This window comes from Cynocephalus volans, chromosome 10 (assembly GCF_027409185.1).
Source record: "Cynocephalus volans isolate mCynVol1 chromosome 10, mCynVol1.pri, whole genome shotgun sequence".
Classification (NCBI taxonomy): domain Eukaryota; kingdom Metazoa; phylum Chordata; class Mammalia; order Dermoptera; family Cynocephalidae; genus Cynocephalus; species Cynocephalus volans.
The window spans coordinates 25156315-25175383 of record NC_084469.1 but is presented as its reverse complement, the minus strand read 5'-3'; the positions used below and the strand labels follow the sequence as shown (position 1 = coordinate 25175383).

At 47.5% G+C, this 19069-nt stretch overlaps 1 protein-coding gene across 3 annotated transcripts in view; it reads right to left on the bottom strand.

Annotated features, from left to right (window-relative positions):
• KSR1 (kinase suppressor of ras 1) overlaps nucleotides 1-19069 on the bottom strand; it is a 151194-nt gene that overhangs the window by 59291 nt on the left and 72834 nt on the right. For all 3 annotated transcript variants that reach the window (XM_063110170.1, XM_063110169.1, XM_063110171.1), the window contains exon 2: nucleotides 13615-13755. In XM_063110170.1, the coding sequence (XP_062966240.1) occupies nucleotides 13615-13755 (141 nt within the window). The remainder of the gene's footprint in view (nucleotides 1-13614; nucleotides 13756-19069) is intronic.

The window sequence follows — 19069 nt, the reverse complement described above, 5'->3', positions numbered from 1 at the left end:
CTTCTCAAATATGAATCCTGGCTCCACCACTTACCAGCCAGGCGACCTCAGTTAAGTAAAAGTGTCACCTAGTTTCTCTATCTGTATTGTATACTGAGGATAAAAGCATTACCTCCTAAAGTTTCTGGGAAGATTGAATGCGACACTCCATAGTAAATAAAGCTCACAGCTCAGTCCCAGGCCCATCAGGAGTGCTCACTAAATAATTACAGCATAAATTAATGAACAAACTACATTTAAAAAGAAAGAAAGAAAGAAAATAAAGCCCAACAAACAAAGAAGGCTGACTGGAAGGAAATGCACCAAAATGTTTACAAAGCTTCCTCTGAGTAGTAAGATTATGGTATAAACTGTCAATAAACAGTAGCTATCATTTTCTATAATTTTTATACCTTTCACATTTTGTAAATTACCAGATTTTAAGGAAAAAAACCTAAAAAGCCAAGAACCAATGATTGGCTCTGAGAAGGTTAATTCTAGGTGTTAGCGTGGTTAGATGAAGGAATGCTGAGAAACCTGGTAAAGCAATCTTTTCAGGTGTGTCCATGAGGGTGTTTCCAGCAGAGATTAGTACGAGAGTCTGAGTGGACTGGGTGGGAAAGACCCACCTTCAATGTGGGTGGGAACCATCCAATCCCCTGGGGTCCAGAGAGAATAAAAGACAGAGGAAAGAGGTGAAGCTCTCTCTGGATCTGCTGGAGCTGGGATACACTCTTCTCTCCCATCCATGGACATCAGAGCTCGAGACTCTTCAGCTTTTGGGTTCCAGAACTTACACCAAAGGACACCATCAGCTTCCCTGGTTTTGAGGCCTTTGGGCTTGGACTGAGCCATGCTACTGGCATTCAGTTTATACACAGCCTATCATGGGACTTTTCTTCATAGTCATGTGAGCTAATTCCCCTAATAAATCCCTCTCATATAATTATAACATACCCTACTGACTGTCTCTCTGGAGAACCCTGACTAATACAGGCTCTGAGTAGAATTACAGGCAACTTTTATTTTCTTTGCTTTTCTATATTTTCTAAAATAAACATTTATTGCTTCATAGTGAGGAAAATGAAAAATGTTATTAAAAATAGGAAGTGGGGGATGGGCTCACCTACTGTATTCTAGAAACAGGATCTCTGCTGACCCCTCCTAGGGAGCTACAAAGCTTTTGACAGACCATCCCTGAGCCAGAGGCCCTCCCCCCACCCGCATTCTCCATACACAGACACAGGAGTTCTGCTCACTGATGGGAAACAGAGGCAATGGTCACTCCTGAGACCTCTGGGTGACCCCCTCCCCCGTGGAGGTGAGGGCAGAGGTTCCATAGTAGCTGCAGCAGCAACTGTTATTGCTGCCTAAGAGAGTGAGAGTTTTTACATGCCTCCTCCATTAGCGGGCTGTCTTCGTCCAGGGACACATTTCTGAGTACAGGTGGGCCTTGACCTTTCAGGCCCCTCCACCAAGGCTAAGCCCTTTGAGCCAACTGGAGTTCTCCACCTTCATAGCCCAGTGATTGGTCACAGTATGAGCATGTGTCCAAAGCCAAGCCAAAAATCAGAAACCTCCCTAGGATTTCTCAGCTACAGCTCTAGGGGAAGCAGCTCTTCATTTGCAAGCACTGCTATGGTGGGACGAAGTGCGGCTTAGCTGCTTGGGCCCTTCATGCCTTCCACATGCAGCAGGCCTGTCCTAGAGGTGCACCCCAATAGCAGCATCTGAATCCTGCATCCAGACTTTCCTGGACTCGTATTACCTAAGCTGATAAAAGTCTCTGTTTTAAGCCAATTGGTATCTGGCTTTGCTACAGAAAAGTTCTAACCAAGAGTGGGAGAATATAGGAGCTTTTACTTAGTAAGTGCTTACTATGAGCCTGGCACCATGCCGTCTTCCATCTCTCCACCCACCCACCCACCCAATCAGCAAATAGCTCCTCAATGCCAATTGTGCGCCAGGCACTTCACTCAGCAATGGGGATACAACAGTGAACAAAATATATGGTCTTTTTCCTTAGGGAACTTACATTCTAATAAGGACCACAAAATAAAAAACAAGTTCAAAAATAACTAAAATATATAATTGCCTTTTGTGAATAAGTACTAAAAAGGAAACAGCATGCTCAGATAAAGTGGTGGGTATGGGGGGCATCTAAGTTTAGACAGGGTGGCCTCTCTAAAGGGCTGACGTCTAAGCCCCTGTCAGAGGATGAGAAGGTGCTAGCCATGAGGATATAGAAAGTTCCAAGCAGAGGAAACAGAACATACAAAGGCCCCGTGCTTAGACAGGAAACAGCCTGACATGATCCAATGGCAGGGGCAGAGAGAGGCGAGGCAGGAGACCTGTGGAAGGAGGAAGACGCTGGCAACTTCAGGGCCCCAAAGGTAACAGTGTGGGGCTCATTTTTTACGTGGGTGCAAGTAAGACACTGACAAAGGATTTAACTCAGGCGAGTGAGATTATAGGATTTGGGCTTTAAGAAAAATCACTCTTGGCTCATGAGGAACAAAATGAAGTGGGGGAGGGCAGGCAAGAAGATATAGAGAATGACGCAGGGGTGCTACACAAGTCTGAGCTGTAGCTAGGACTAGGGAGGCAACAAAAAAGATATAGGTGGATCTGGGACATATATTTGGAAATGGTGTCAGTGGGATTTGCTAGTTGATTGAATATAAGGATTGAGGAAGCAGAAGGAATCAGAAATTACTCCTAAGTTTCAAGTCAGAGCAACTGACACGAGTAGACGGGGTCAGAGAGAGTAAAGTACTTGTCCAAGGCCACACTGCTGGCAAGTGGCAAAGTCAGGATCTTGTCTGCCTCTCAAGATCACACTCTAAAGCAATCTTGCTTTCCAGTCCTGCTGCCTGCCCAAAGGCACATAGCTGGGAGTAGAAACCACTGAAATTTACAAGACATTTTTTAAAAAGAAGGGTAATGAGAAAAGAGACTCTTGCTTTATAATAATTAAAACATGCAGTGTTCACATCAGCATTTTCCAAAGCTATCTGGATCATCTGATCTGTCCTAGAGCAAGCACAAGACAACAGCCCAGGAGCCAGGTGGCCCCCAGAGGAGACTCAGGCAGATACTACACCAAAGCCCCCTCACTGCAGGGTATAGGCACACTCCCTCGCTCCATTCCAGCCTGTCACCTACAGAAATCAGAGGCAGCATAGGAACGTAGGTCTCAGCAGGCTGTCAGCAGTCACCCAGTCTTCACCTCCCCAGAGATTCTGGAAATGCACCCTTCACTGGCCCGGGTGAGAGAGCTCCTGCAACACCTTGGTCTAAGGGACCAAAACTCTTTGGATAATCTTATTTGAATCCAATCATTCACTAAGAACACCTACTATATGCCAGGCACTGAGGACAGTGCCGTGAATGAAACAGTCAGGTCAGGCACGGTGCTTCCAGTCTAGTCAGTTTTTACTAGGCTTGGCAGCCCAGAAATCCAAAGGAGTAAGAAGATGAGTTCACTGTTCAAAAATGCCAGTGGTACAGGGTGAAGCAGAGCATGCATGCTTACGATTTTTCAGATTTCTAGAAAGCTGGGCACCCCCACCCTGAAAGCTGAATAGAGGATACTTTGGCTCAAGATCAGAAAAATCAATTACTTCATCAACTGGAAATAGTGATGTATGCTGTTCCATAAGGACAGGAACTAGTGTTCAGTGCACAGAACAGTACCTAGGCACTAAGTGCACACTCCCTGAAAGAGTGAATAACCAAGTGAAAGGAGAGAATGCAGAAGTGGGGCCTCAGCTCTGCATCTCACCACATTTCATCCCTTCCTCCCCTAGGGCCCTCAGGAGGCTTTGCATCAAGATTATTTGCAGGCATGTGCATCCCACCAGCTGTAGGCCCCCAGGGCAGACTGTGTTTTATTCATCAATTAAGCCCCTGTGATAATTAATCTGGATACCCCAGCACAAGGTAAGTGATCAATAAATGCATAATGAATGGATGTAAAGGAAAGTAGGGGGAAAGGGTAAGAGGGAAGGGGGAAAGGAAGAAAGAAAAGAAGGCAGTCAATTCGATTCCACAATTACATACAAGAGCGGCATGCTGGGCTATTCTGGATAAGATATCTGATGACAAAAACGTGTGGGGGAAGCAAGCTTGGCTTTGGAGTCACAGGACCTGAGTATGAATCTTGACCCTGCTATCAGGTTGCTGTGTAATGCTTACCAGTCACTCAATTTCTCTGAGCCTCAATTTTTTCAGCTATAATATGGGGATCATAGGATTGCCCCCTCCCCCTGTTCTAGGTATATGGATCAGATAGGATTATATACTTGTACATAAAATACTGGCCTTCTAGTTTGCCCCTTTCCTTCCATGTCCCTAACTTCAGCTCTTCTCCTGGCTGGTTGGGGGTCACAGGCATGCTAGTCCACCACACCCTATCCTATGTGGGGAGCTCTGTGGCCCAGCTGGTACTGAGATCCAGGCTGTGATCTCGATTCCTCAATACCAAGGCAGCCCTGGGCTGCTGGGGCTGACGCATTGGCGCAGATTCCCCCACGAGGCCAGGTAAGGGTGCGTGCTGCTCCTGGGGAGGCTCTTGGTTGCCAAAGAGCAAAGCAATAAGATTACAGCCAGGCCTCTAGCTCTCAAAGGGAGAGTGTGAGGCCATTGGGAAGAGGGGTGAGAAGGACAGGCTAGCGGGCAAGGCCATCAAGTTCATGCCGATTAAAGCTGTATCCCAGGAACCAAACACCAGTTCAGTATCCTGGTTTAGACCTTATATATCATCTCACCTCATATAGCCTGCATCCCTGCGGCCCCCACATAGCTACGGCCACTCCCAGCCGATGGGAAACCAAGATGGTGGTAGCAGTCAGGTAGCTTTCTTCCCCATCCCCAAGAAAAGACATTTTAAACATGGGAATGCAAGGACAGAGGAGAGGAGAAAGAGAAACTTTCCCAGTGAGGGTTACAAAACAAAACAAAACAAAAAAACAACCCTTACCAGACCCGCCTGCACCTTCAGTTCAAAAACCACTGGCAGCAAGTGCTCATTCAGGGGATGCTGTGGCGCGTGGCTTCGGCCTGGAATCCCAGGCTCCGCAGCACCCGCCTCTCCCTGCTAGACCTGAGTCCGGCCAGCACTGGCCACTTTCTTTAACAACTTCCAACAGGGAAACTGCTAAAAAAAAAAAAAAATTGGCTCCAAGCCAGGAGGCTGTGAAATCATTTCCCCAGCTGCAGACTTAACCTGTGCAATGGGGGGGTGGCTGGAAACAGTCACAGTGTGTGACTCTAGATGTCCAGGGGAGGGGCCCTGCCTTTGAGCGCACCCTCAGCTCACGTCTTATTCCCAGGCTCCCAGCCCTGACTCCATGCAGTGGCTCCTCATTCCCACACTCTCATCCTGTCCCCATGATGAATCCAGCCCACTCACTCATAGGAGTTTTATGTTGCTGAAGACAATTCTTATATTCACTCTTCCTCCCTCAATCTCTCTCACACAGACTTCAATTATCCCCCAGATAGATCCCCACCCCTGCACTCCACCCATGAAGAGTTCCAGAACCTACCGAGTCTCCTCACCAGTCCCTCCTAGACTCCTTTTCACAGTCTTCCTACAAGCACAGCTCCAGCTTTCTCATACTCGGGGTCTTTGCAGATTCTGTTACCTCCATCTGGTGTGCTCTTCCCCTTCGGCTCTCAGGGAAGCCTTTCCAGGCACTGGTCTTTCCCTGACCACCTAGCAAGTTTGCCCACTGGCTCCACAAACCCCAGGCTGTCTTCTGCAAGGGCACCTGGTGCCCAGCTCTCAATTTGTGCTTCACCCCAGTCTGTGAGCTCCAGGGACCAGGGAGTGTCTTCAGCATCCTGCTCTCAGAACAGGGCCCTGCCCAGTGCAGGCTCTAGACATGCACTGCCCAATGCAGCAAGAGCCAGATGTCTATTTAAATTAAATTCACTAAAGTTCATTACAATAAAGAGAATGTAAATTTCAGCTCCTCAGTTGATCCCTTGTGGCTAGCAGCTGCCACATTGGATGGGGCAGTATAGGACATTTCTATCACTGCAGAAAGGTCTACTGGACAGCAGCACTCTCTCCACATGAAGGACTGATGGTTGGGTAAACATGAAGGCATCGTCCAAGCTCTCTGTCTCCAACATTCACAGATGTGGGAAGAGAAATGGAATCAAAAGTCAGGCATGTCAGAAGAGCCACACAGCTCTGAGCTGCAGAAGGCTGAGATCTGACTCAGATTGGGACAGAAAGAAACAAGAACGGAGTCACCTCAGCCACACCAGAAACCTGGAAGTATGGCTACTGCCTTAGGACCACAGCCATGTCTATTCCCTCTCTCTTTATCCAGCAGAAAAGGGATTATTTCCTGGAAACTTTATGACCACAAACACTATCCAACCTAAAGACAAAAGCTGAAATGATATTTAGATAACCCTACAGAACGGCCCCCAGGAAGGCAAATTGAAAAAGAAGATTATATACACACATATGGCTTCACACATGTATAATTTGTGCATAGGTTTGCCTAAGGGAAAAATCAGGGTCCCAGTCATGCAGCCATGAAGAGTTAAGGTCAGCAGGGGCCTCAAAGAAGCTGAAGGGACAAATCCCACCACACAAAGACCATCCATCCCCAGGGGCCTCAGGGAGCAGCCCTGGAGCAATTCATCTTCAGGTACTGACTGCACCAATGCTGTGGCAATTCAGCACTGACAGCTTAGCAAAGGAAATTGCCAGACTTCATAGATTTGAAATGCTTCCCCCCTCAAAAAAAAAACTGACCGACAAATAGATATTGAAAGAGACCCACAGTGACTTCCGTTCATTCCCTCACCCAGCAAATATCCACCAAGGGCCTCCCACACCAGGTGCCGTGCTGCCTCCTCTGGCCTCGGGCTCTCAGTCTAGTTCAGGTGCTGAGCCACCTGTACTACCAAGATGCCTTATGTCATTGTGTGCACCTACGTGAGCAGGTGGGTACCCCACAAACACAGTCATTCACAAGATATCTTGAAGAAATCGTATCTCTTACCATTTTATTGTTAGAGAAGAATACCATGGATTTTTATGAACTAACAGAGACAAGATTAAGACTAAAAACCTGCAGAATGATATATATTGCACGATTGCATTTTAGCAAACAAAAAAAAGGAAGGAAACAAATTTGTTTATCAATTTAAATGACTGAAAAAGACATGAAGGCGACTGGCAGGGGCACCTACCAGTGTGTTACCAAGGAGGTTGCCTCTGAGACGTGGAGGAGAAGGCAGGGCCCTTGCTTACCGGGTAACACTTCTGCACTTGATGGGTATGGAAACCAGTTTTAAAAATGCCCTTCTTAGTACACATGGGTATCTGCTTGCTTCCTGATAACTTGTTGTGTGGGCTAAAAACACACAAGGAAAACACACAAGAAAGATTTGCTCAAAATGTGTGGGAGAAAAGCCTGACTCGGGGGCACAGGGAACAAGAGATAAAAATACCATCACTTAATCTGCATGGCAGAGCTCCTGGCTCCAACTGTTGGACACAAACATTGCATGAAGCCTAGTGGGAAAAGCACCGAGTTACGAACCGCTTCCTGGAGGGAGGCAGTACTACAATCTGTGGGTGGTCAGACACACCTACGAGACAAGGCAGAGCCACCGTGGGGAGAGTTTTGGAGAAGACACGATCTGTGTGGCCTCTACAAACCACCTGGCCTGACATAACTACTCCCGCTCTAGGCCCCTTTACTCTCCAGAAGAAGAAACCATCTCCTCAGAGAATTTAGAAGACAATCTAATTTGTGATTTCTCATGTGAGTACACCGAGGCCCAGGGAGATGAAGTAAGTCACCCAAGATCTCACAGTGGAAAAGGCCCACCCTAGATACCCAGAGAATCCCATCTGTCCCCCATACCTGGTCAACCATGGCCACAGGGATGCAGGCGAGCCAGTAGCTCTAGGAGGCAGTGGGCGCATGTGGACCATCTGCAGTGCCCACCACAGTGGATGGCCTCCAGAGGCCACACTACAAATTCCAGCCAGGTTAATGTGGCATGTGCAATTATTGCCTAGAAAGAGGGGCAAACACCATAACTTCCTGGCTTCCTCTTTCCCCCAGGATTCCTTCCTGATCCTGGTGGTGCTTTTTGGTCCAAACTTCCCTCTCACACACACTGGCAACTATTTCTTCAAGGTGCTGAGCTCTGTAGTCTGAATCACCTTGGATGAGACTCTCTCTAGGTCAAACTTCAGGGTCAGGTGGAGAGGGGTCAGCTCTAGAGGGATCCTCCATGCCAGACCAGCTACACCACAGAGACCCCTGGGGCCTACCCCTGCCTCCCAGGCCAGGTTTCTGAAGATCCTGATGGGTTCTAGGTCCTTTCTGAAGCTTGACAAAGGGAAGCCCCACCCCCCGGGAGGCCTAAACTCTGGAGTAGGGGCTGTCCCATGAAAGTATTGCCAGGACCTCAGCACTCCTTCCCCTGGTGTGATCTAAGCTGTCCAGCTGGCCCACTGGGGGCTCTCTAGCTTCCTAAGCAGCAGGTAGGCTAAGGCACTGGGGTGGGCAGGCAGGCAAGAAAGAAAATGCCACTTAGCTTTCAGCTTCCAAGGCACTAGGCTGGTCTGGAGACAGCAGAGGACACACCACCCCATAAAGGCCTGGGCATCCCGGAAGAATTCCTGAGCCAGGTCCAGGGCAGATGGAAGCAGCGCCCTGCACCATGGCGACTATTCAACACACTTGGGGACCCTGGTTTCTCCTCTGCCTCTGATGCTTATTCTGTGTGCATGGCACTACACAATTTCTTGGGGAACATGCAGGGGCAGGGACGGGGATGGAGGTCCTAACTACCACCTTACCAAGTACAAGTTTGGAAAAGGCACATACACAGTTTACTCCCTGGTCCAGGCACATCCACAATGACAGCCTGCTTTAAAAACTGACCAAAAGACTGTTTTGTATTACTGTATTCTAAAGGACACTTTGGCACTGTTCATTAAAATTCAGCCTAGCAAGTTCACTTCCAGGATTTTTTCCCCTGCAGAAACACACAGGTGCACAAGAATGTTCTTGGCAAAGTGTTTGTAATCACAGGAAATACAGATCATAAAGAGGAAGAAGCAGGTTGCAGAACCACATGCTGGGTCTGATCCCACGTGTGCAAAAGGGACACTACACAGAAGAACATGATGTCTAGAAAACGTCCTCCTGGAAAATGGGAGGCAGGGGCTTCTTTCATTTTATCTCCTCCTTTGCTTTATTTCTCCCCCCACAATAAACACATATTTTCTAATAAAACCAATGTCTTAAAAAGCAATGATTCATTTAGGAAGATGAAAAGTTCTCATGATGGTTGCACACAATATGAATGTACTTAATGCTACTGAACTGTACCCTTAAAATTGATTAAAACAGTAAATTTTATTGTGTGTATTTTAGCACAATTTTTAAAAATAAAAATAATAATAAAGGCAAAAACTAAAACAAAACAATGGCTCAGAGGGCTCCTTGGAGAAATCACTGATGCTAGGACCGGGGCTGGAAAATAGAAGATGAAGCAGAGGAGGAGCATCCTATAGTGCCAGAAAGTTAAAAAGTGCTCAAAAAACAAAACAGAAGGATGGGGGCAGGTCAAAGGACATGAGAACCAACCTGAAAGAGCTCCCACCAGCCAAAGCTGGACCAATCTGAGCAATAAAATAAATAATGCAGCACTGGATGATAGTGCAAACTGTACACATTTGTTCGGGCCAGCTCCAGTGTGCAGCCCTCTGTGTCCTAAGCCCTGGACCTTATCAGGGAAGACTGCTTGGAGACAGCGACAGTGGACCGGATGCTAGAGTGATATTCACATGATGAGTCACAGAAAGACCACTCCAGGGAGGCGGAGAGCAAGTTCAAAGGTCAGACCACACCGAGCAGAGGGAGGAGCAAGATGAAGCCAGAGAGGGGCGGGCAGAGGCTACATCACGTGAGGTATCTGGCGTTTATCTCAAAGAAATGGGAAGCACTGGAAAATGACCTGATCTACTTTATGTTTCTAAGTGGTCACTCTGGCTGCTAGGTGGAAAATGGAATGCAGGGGATAAACGATAAAGCACGGGGACTAGTTAAGGGGCTGCTGCAGGGGTTGGGGCAAGAGATGACAGTGGCCTGGATGACAGTGCTGGTGGTGGGGACGGAGAGAGGCAGACAGGTCTACAGTGCCATGGGGGAGATCCCACAGGGCTTGCATATGTGGGTAGGAGCAAGGGAGGATCAGAGATGACTCAGCAACTGGATGGAAAATGCCATTTACTGAGATGGGAAGATGGGGTGGGGGACGAAACGTGTATACACGTGTGGCAGGGAGAGAATAGGGCCCTGCCAAGACATGTGGTTTCTGAGCTGCCTCATGATCTCCAAGTAGAGAGGTCAGTGGGCAGCTGGCGCGCCCTTGCCGTCTCGCCCTGACCCTCCATTCCCACAGAGCTCTCTGCTCAGACTTCTGCCAGTCCTCCGTGCCAAGTCACATCCTGATTCTCACCCTCCATCTGGCTTTTAGGCTCTGCTGCCTGCCTGCCGCCTGGATACAAATGGGCTTGCCCCTCACCGACCACCCCAGCCCTGCTGTCTCACTCGTGACTTCACAACTCCAACAAAACCTGACTCAGTAGACCAGACACTATACCCTGGGCCTGGCTGGAAGACCCCTGTCCCGGCTGCCACCACACAGCTCTCCAAGGAACCAAAACAGCCCCACAGCTGGCCTCCATGGTACTGGCTTATGCCCGGGGAACACCTGGCCCCCATCTCAAAGATGGACATAGATGGAGTTGAGTCCCTGCACATTTCAGATCTTTAGAGACCGGAGTGAAATCCCTCAAGGAGCTAAGTCATCTGCCAGAGATGTTTCAGGATCAAGACAGGAAGTGAAAAGGCAGTTTGGAGCCCAGCCTGCCTTGGTTTGAACGCCAAATTTGTCCCTGTTACCAGCTCTGTGACTCTCATAGGGTTCCAGTGTCCTCAACTGCAAGCTAAAGACGTGGGTGTGAGGAGAAGCTGCTTTCTGTCCTTGGGCTCTTAGGGAGGGAAGGGAGAAAGGGTGAGATTGGGCTGGGGACCAGAAGGACCATTCAATTCCTCACAGTCTCCAAGTCCATGATTTAAAATCTGTAACCATGGACTAATCACTACATGTCCAGATCTCCTCCCTGTATAGCAGAAAACTGTTAGGCAGGCAGGCGGGTGAGGAGATGGATGGAGATTGTAGCTGCTTATAGACATGTGTTGCTTAAGGACGGAGTATGTTCTAAAAAATGCATCCTCGGGTGAATTTGTAGTTGTGCGAACATCATAGAGAGTACTTACACAAACGTAGATGCTATAGCCTACTACACACCTAGCCTATATGGCGTAGCCTATTTCTCCTAGGCTACAAACCTGTACAGCATGTTTCTGTGCTGAATACTGTAGGCAACTGTAACACAGCGGTGTTTGTGTACCTAAACATATCTAAACACAGAAGAGGTAAAATTTTGTGATACAAAGCTACAGCACCACTAGGCAATAGGAATTTTTCAGTTCTATTATAATCTTATGGAAACTGTAGACTTATTAGTGTGTGTGCGCACAATTATTTGTTAATGCTCTAGGGACTTCTGTCTCACAAAACAGTTTCCTTCCACCTTTCCATTTGCCCACCCCTTTCTGCCAGCTTCTTAAGATCTGGTGTACAACACAAATAAGAGCGTGGTTGGGGCCTGGGACAGCCTCAGGGGTGTTTAAGGTGCCAAGAGCTCTCAGCATTGAGCTCCCCTGTGGGTCCCCCACTCAACCCCACCCTGCAACTGGAATTCTTTATGTTGGTGTCACCTCCCATCCAGGAATCTCTTCTAAGGAAAATTCCTAAGTATACAAATAGCTTCATAAATAATTTTAATTACTGTGTTATGTCTAATAGACAATAGCTGGAATTAACCTCTGACTGGCAACTAGATCACATGCACTTAATAAAACATTAGCAAATAAGTAATACATACAACAACATAAAAATGGGAAAACGTGCTGGTTGACATACCAAATAAGAGCAAAACGTCAAATTATTTATTCAGGGTGGTTTAAACCAGTGTTGCCCAATAGAAATATAATTCAAGCCACATACTTACATTTTAATTTTCAAATAGCCACATATTAAACAGTAAAAACCCTGCCCACTGCCACCAGGCTGGCCACAACAGAGCCAGAAGCCCCTGGGGTACTGAGATGGGGACAAAAGGCCTTACCCTCCCTACACCCCCCCCCACCCGTAACAACATCTTAGAACGTACTATTAGGCACGCGTATTCCTATGGGGTGTGTGACTTATCTGCTCATGTCCTTCACCAAATTTGTTCTTAGATTTTTCTAATTCATTTTTAAGAATTCTCTTTTCATTAAGGATGTTAATCTTTGTGTTAAATTTGTTCCTTATCAATTGACTTTAAAATTTTTTTAAAAAAACAGTAAAAAAAACAAAAACCTATATATAGGAAATTAATTTTTATAACATTTTGTTATAAAATGTTATAGCCAGAGTGTCATTTCAACACATACTAGATATAAAAAGTTATTAATGGGATTATTTTACATTCTTTTGTCTGTACCAACTCTTGAGAATTCAGCATGTCTTCGAATTTATATCTTTGAAATTATAGCACACCTCAATTAGGACTAGCCATCTCCCGAGTTCTTAATAGCCACATGAGGCTAGTGACTACCACACTGGACAGCACAGGTCTAACACATAGAAAGTGTTTAAAAGACTTCTGTATTAATGGGGGAAAAAAAACTAGAAAGAAGTATCAAAATCATAATGATCATAGATTTTCCCTGAGTAGTGTGAATATGTAATTTTTTTTCCTTCTGTTTTCCAAAGTGTCTATATATAATGAATTCATGTTACTTTTTACATAATAGCAAGAGCTGAGCATTTTAATTTTAGAATAGAAGTGGAAGATTTACAAGGCCCAACTGGGTTAATCGTGCCTGACAAATATTGACTTATTTACACTCCATGAGGGCTGACCTGGACCCCTGGCACCCGGCATGGTACACTGTCCATGTTCATTGGTTGGTTGGCTGGTAGGTGGGTAGGTTGGATGAATGGGAAGAGGAAACAAAGGAAGGAAAATGGTACATTATACCTGTTAGAAGACTCAGACTCTCACTTCCGAATGCCAAGGCTATCACTTACTAGCTGTGTGATTTGAAACAAGTCACTTAACCATTCTGTGCTTTGATTTCCTCAAGTATAAGAGGGCAACAATGATAGTAATTCCCTTGTAGGATTCTGAGAAGTGAGATTATCTGCACAAAGTGTTTAACATGGTGTGTGCCACACAACCAATGCTTCCAGAAATGCTGGCTGTTGTCATTACGATGAACAACTGATAGACCAGAGTGGTCAGCCTGCCCTGGTTTATAAGGCAAAGGCACCCAGGACACTTGCTGGAGCCACATTTCCCTAGATCCCTCTTGGCTGCTGCTATCCCCCCATATCCCCTTCCCAAGAGTTGAGAGCACCACTCCTTAGCCTTAGCCACAATGAAGCCAGCCCACAGGTTTGTGTTTGGTCCCCTTGCTTGACCCTTCATGCCTCACCTCCTGACCTGAGTCCCGGCCCACATACCTGCACCACCTCTGGCCTCACGTTGAAGATGTACAGCCAGTCACTGAAGCGGGGGTAGCTGTTGAGCTCTGGGGTCCTCTCACTGGGAGACACGCTCAGCTTGCACTGCCGCTGCTTACAAATGTACCGGACCAGCTTCGCCTGTGGGAAGTCCAGGAAAGAAAAGGCCACATTCATTTGTGGCACAAGCACATGGCAGCCCAAAGCACACTCCAGGGGAGCTCAGGCAAACACAAGCAGTGTGATAGGAGAGGAGCCGTGGGATTCCCCCTTTGCTGCCATTAAACAGCAGTAAAGCAGGAGACAGGGGGAGAAGGGGAAGGAGAGGACAAGGGTCTGGAGAGTGGACAAGGAGCCTGGTAGCCACCCACAAACCCCCTACTGCACCCGAGGCTGGCTGACACCGCCTCACCCTCAGGATCCTAAGAGAGTAATGAGCAAGACTGGTCAGAACAGAGAACTGGGTTACACACAAGGAGGCCTTCCTGCCTGGGGCGGCAGGGTGGGGGATCGGTAACTGGTAATATGGAAGACTTGGGGTTTGGGGGGGATGGGCAACCTTCCCCCTAGGATGATTCCGGCCTAGAATCAGGCTGCTTGGGTTGGGATCCAAGGGCTCAGTCACACCCTAGTTCTGGGACCTTTGACAAGTTACTTAATTCCCCAGAAAAGCCTCAGTTTCCTCCTCCAGAAAATAGGGATAATACCAGAAGCTCCCTCTGGGGGGAGCTGAAAAGAAATGAAGCACTGAGCACGTGCCCAGCACACAGTAAGCTCAGGAAGGGCTGCCTGCTGGGCTGCAGTATTATCAGTAAGGGCCCTTAACTTGGGTCCCCGAATAGGCTTCCAGGGATCCACACCCTGAAATGTGTGCAAATCTCAGACATCTGAGTCTGTGTATTTTCAGGGGAAGAGATTCAAAGCTTTCAAAAGACTCTCAAAAGGCTAAAACTTCAAATAAGTTTAAACAAGGACAGCCTGACTTAGGTCAGCCTGGCACTCTCTTTGAAAAACACTGGGTTCCAACACAGTACCCTGAACTAGACTGAAGAACATGGGGGTGAAGGGGGCAAGATGTACAAGGAGGGCACAGCAGAAGGGAGATGCATTCCAGCTGGAGGCCAGCCGAGCAAACTCGCACGGATGGAAATGAACACACCACCCGAAGAGAACCAGGCAGTTGCCTGGCTTGGCTGGGATCAAGTGACCCAAGGACCCAGTGAGAGCCTCTGAAATGTTGATGAGACTCTAGTGGCCTCCAATTAGAACAGGAACTTGTAACCATTTGGGGGCCATGGACCCCTTTGGTGGTCTGGGGAGGCCCATGATCCCTCTCTAAAAACAATGCTTTTAAATGCATAAAAGGAGACACTTAGGATTACATAGAAAATCAATTATATTTAAATACATTTATCAAAATATTACTTAAAATTGTAATAGAGTAATAAAAGCTTCTTTATAAAAGTATTTTATAATATCTAGCAGTGGATCTAATGACTAACATAACTTTGAAGTTGTGACAGGTATAAACTGCTTTTTCTGATAGCTCTACAACTGTAATGTGACATGAAAACAGCTGCAGTTCCTACTGGTGACCGAGTGACAAAGTGTTTGTTAAGATGACTGTGCCTTGCTGCCTACAACCAAATTGAAAAACATGTAAACTTCAGTTAAGGCCGATGAAAACAAAGGCGCAGTTTTTTTCCCACCCAAGTTCAAGACCCCCTGAATTCTACCCACAGATCCCAGGTAAAGAACCCCTGTGGCCACAGGGACATGAGTGTGAAATGAGACCCACAACAACAACAAAACCACTGCTCCACCCTCAGCCCTCCGCAAATTCCCCTCAGTTTGGTCCCAAGCTCACCAACAATCTCACAGGCCCAGATCTGGCCCACTCAGGGTCATTGGCTCTCTCATGTGACCCCAAACTCAAATCCTGCTACCTTCAGGGTGCCAGGGGCTCAGTGGCAAGTGGGGACAGTTGCCAGAGAGGGAACACTGAGTCAGAATGAAAGTAATCCCACTAACTACAGTTGTGATGTTTGGTGACGCCGATGACACAGACGCAAACCCACAGGATTCCTGCACCACAGGCCCCTGAGGTACCCAGAGCAGATAACAGTAATCAAACACCCCGTCGAGGCTCACTACTCCAAGCAGACACTGGTACTCAAACACCCTCTGCTGAGGCTCACTACTCCGGGTGGCCACATAAGGAATCTGTTTGCTCTCCTGCTATGCAACCTAACCCCCTGGGAACATTCAGGACATGAAGCTCACAAATTTGAAGACACAAGAGTCACTTTTATCCTACAAGTAGCAGCACTCACATCCCCTGCCCCAGCTCACCTCGCTCTGACCCATCCCTCCCACTATGACCAGAGGCAAATTCCAAAATAAGGGGCCCAATCTTCACACACACACCCCATCTCCACTCCACCTTGCCCCTGCCCTGCCCTCTAGGCACACACTTGCCACCAGCTATTCCTCAAATACTTCCTGTAGTTTCCTAGCCAGGCTGAGGTAAGTTCCCCATCTCCCCTCCCGAGTGAACGTACTGCTGTGTCTCTGTCACAGCCCCGCCACAGTGGGCCTCGTACGAAAGTTAACAGCTTCTGAGCAGTCCCGCCAATAGAAATGAGCTCCCAGGGCATGGATGGGACACAGCCTTCCGAGTAGAACAGATCTGGGTTCAAATATGCCATTTACTAAGTTGTGTAACCTCAAGGAAATTAATTAACTTTCTCAGTGTCAGTTCATGGGAATGATACCGGGCTCATACTGAACTGTAGTATGGAGACCTCTGTTAAATAAGTTTGGCCTAAAGGTATCTTGAGACACAGCGAACTGTAACCTAACTTGATGTGTAAACAGACTGTCACCTACTCCTGTAACAAGGAGCCAAGTCTCAGCCAACACAGGCAGCAAGCAGCTCTGTACGTCACTTCCGTTTTCTGTACGTCACTTCCCTTTCCTGTCTATAAATCTTAACTACGTGGCAATGGGGAGTCCCTCTGAATCTGTTCTGATCTGGGGGCTGCCCAATTCCCAAATCGTTTTTTTCCCCTCAGTTAAACTCTTTAATTTGTCTGAAGTTTTTCGTTTAACACCTCCAGAAGACTTGGTTAGGTCCCCTACTAATACATCAGGGCAGAGACAGGGTCCACCTTACTCATTACTGTTCCCACATGCCTGTTAATGCACCCGGCACACAACAAGGGCTCAAAAATGCCTGAGGAAGGACACACATGGGGCCTTATCCTTGCATTTCTCACAGCCAGTCCTTTCCTCCAGTCCAAACAGCTGATCAAAGACAGGACTATAAATCAAAGACCTATGCAAACACAGAACCACTCTTTTCTATGTTAACCGAAGAGGCTGGACTCCTTGCACTAACAGCAGCAGCAATAAAGACCACCTGAACCAGTGGAGCCACTAGCACAAGGGGACCATACCTCTGGGAGTGATTCATAACATATCTGTTCTGCATATGACTGTGACCATCGCAGGCCAACATCAAGATGACTCAACCTGGCCTCAGCCTGAGCCAGCGTTTAGGCTTTCTCCAGTTCAGCCCCTCCAACCTGCCCAGCTCTTTCAGTCTCGAGGCCCTTGTTCCTCTGTCAGACAGGCTCTTCCCAGTGATCCTCAGCCTGCGCAGCTCAGCTGAGATGCCCCTTCCTCCAGGAAGCCTTCCCCAAGCCCTCTGCCCCCTACCCAGATCACATATCACAGTTCTGACTTTTTACTTGTCTGCTTTCTTCTTTAGGCTAAATAACTCTGTGAAACCAGGGGACCAGCCTGTGTTCTTAGTCACCATGAGATCCTCAGGAACGAGTATAGCACCTGGCACGTGGTTTGCTATCTTAAAACCTTTGATGAACAAATGAACACACGATACATTTTGTAGCCCAGACAGGCACATACATTTATCAAAATGGCAGCAGAAAACAAACGCCAATGGTTAAAGGAAGAGTCAGGAGTCTGAACATCTCCAAAACCAGAGCAAGTTCCCCAGAAGCGGAGAGAGCCGTTTCTGTTTTTAAAGGTTGTTAGAGATCCCCGCTAGACAGCCCAAAGCAGGCCCACAGGTAGGACTGCACAGAACTTGGAAGTGATTCCTCAGTGCACCCGGAGAACAAGCTATACCCCTGGCCAGCTGGACCTGAGACGAGGAAGGGGACACACACTGTGCTGTGAACCATCGGCCAGAGGGTCTAATGTCTCGGCAGCTGCTACTCCTGGAGCTCCTCAAGAAGAAATGATACCTGCAGACTGGGGTTCTGCTGCAGGAGCAAAGCTCCTCTCATTCATCAAGGTCAGGGGTGCCTGGCACTCAGCAGGTCTCCATCAGAGTGAAATAAAGCTGCTCTTGCTTTTCAAAAGTTGGTTGCAGTCACAGAAGCATCGAGGGGCTACTTTCCCAGACAAACCACAGTGGGGCCTCCAGCCCAAGCCCTGAGGGCCTACAAGGGAAACTTTCATTGGTGGCGTCCTTTTCTCTTAACCACAAAGCCACAAGATATAAATTTTCCGGAACAGAAAAGCACCTGAGGTTTCAGTAATGGGACCAGCAGCATGAGGGAAAGAGTCATTAGGACTCTGGCCACTGGGGAAGGCCCTGGCCCAGAACTAAAGTCTCCCCAATCTCAAAATTCTTTTGCTTCATGAGTGTGTGCCCCACCCCTGCCCTGACAGAGTCAGCCCCCACACAGTTGGCAAGTACTACCAGACACACTGCACACAGCAGGCATTCACTAAGTGTCCCAGGGTGAAAGGCTCTGGTCCCAGCTCTGACATACAGATCACGAATCTTGCAGAAATCCCCCTTACCTCAGCTTTAATTTCACAACTATAGAAAGAGTATCATTTATGGAGGCTGGGGCCAAGTGAGCTGCTATATGTAAAAGTGCTTGGAATGACCAAAACCAATACGAGTCCTATGACATTATTGTTGGTTACTCAACCATGTCAAAGAGGCAGTGTATCTCCCTGAGGAAGACTTCCAGCTCTCAAGACAGGAGGACTCAGCCTCAAAGTCCCTAACCACCACACTCTCTCAGGGGGTGAAAACAGCCAAGAGATTTCACCTGTCAGCCTCAGTTTCTCCACCTGTAAAATGGGGTTGGTCTACCTCAAAAGGCTGTTCTGAAGACTGAGGAGAAAATATGGATCAGAAACGTTCAGCAAGATGCCTGATGAAGAAAAATAGCTGCTCGGTGGTAGCCAGATTGGGTGGTGTCCTTATCAAATGAAGTCTTCCAGCTTTCTTTTATTACCTCCACAGGTAATAGGGAAGATGTGGGTGGGATCATGTTCACATTAGAGATGGGACTAAAGAAGTCTCTGAAGTCTGGCTTTGGCCTTCGAGACAATGCTGCTGAAACCCACGGATCAGGTAGGTTTCTTCTAAAGGCCAAGATCCAGGTTCACCCGGCTGATTTTCTTCTCC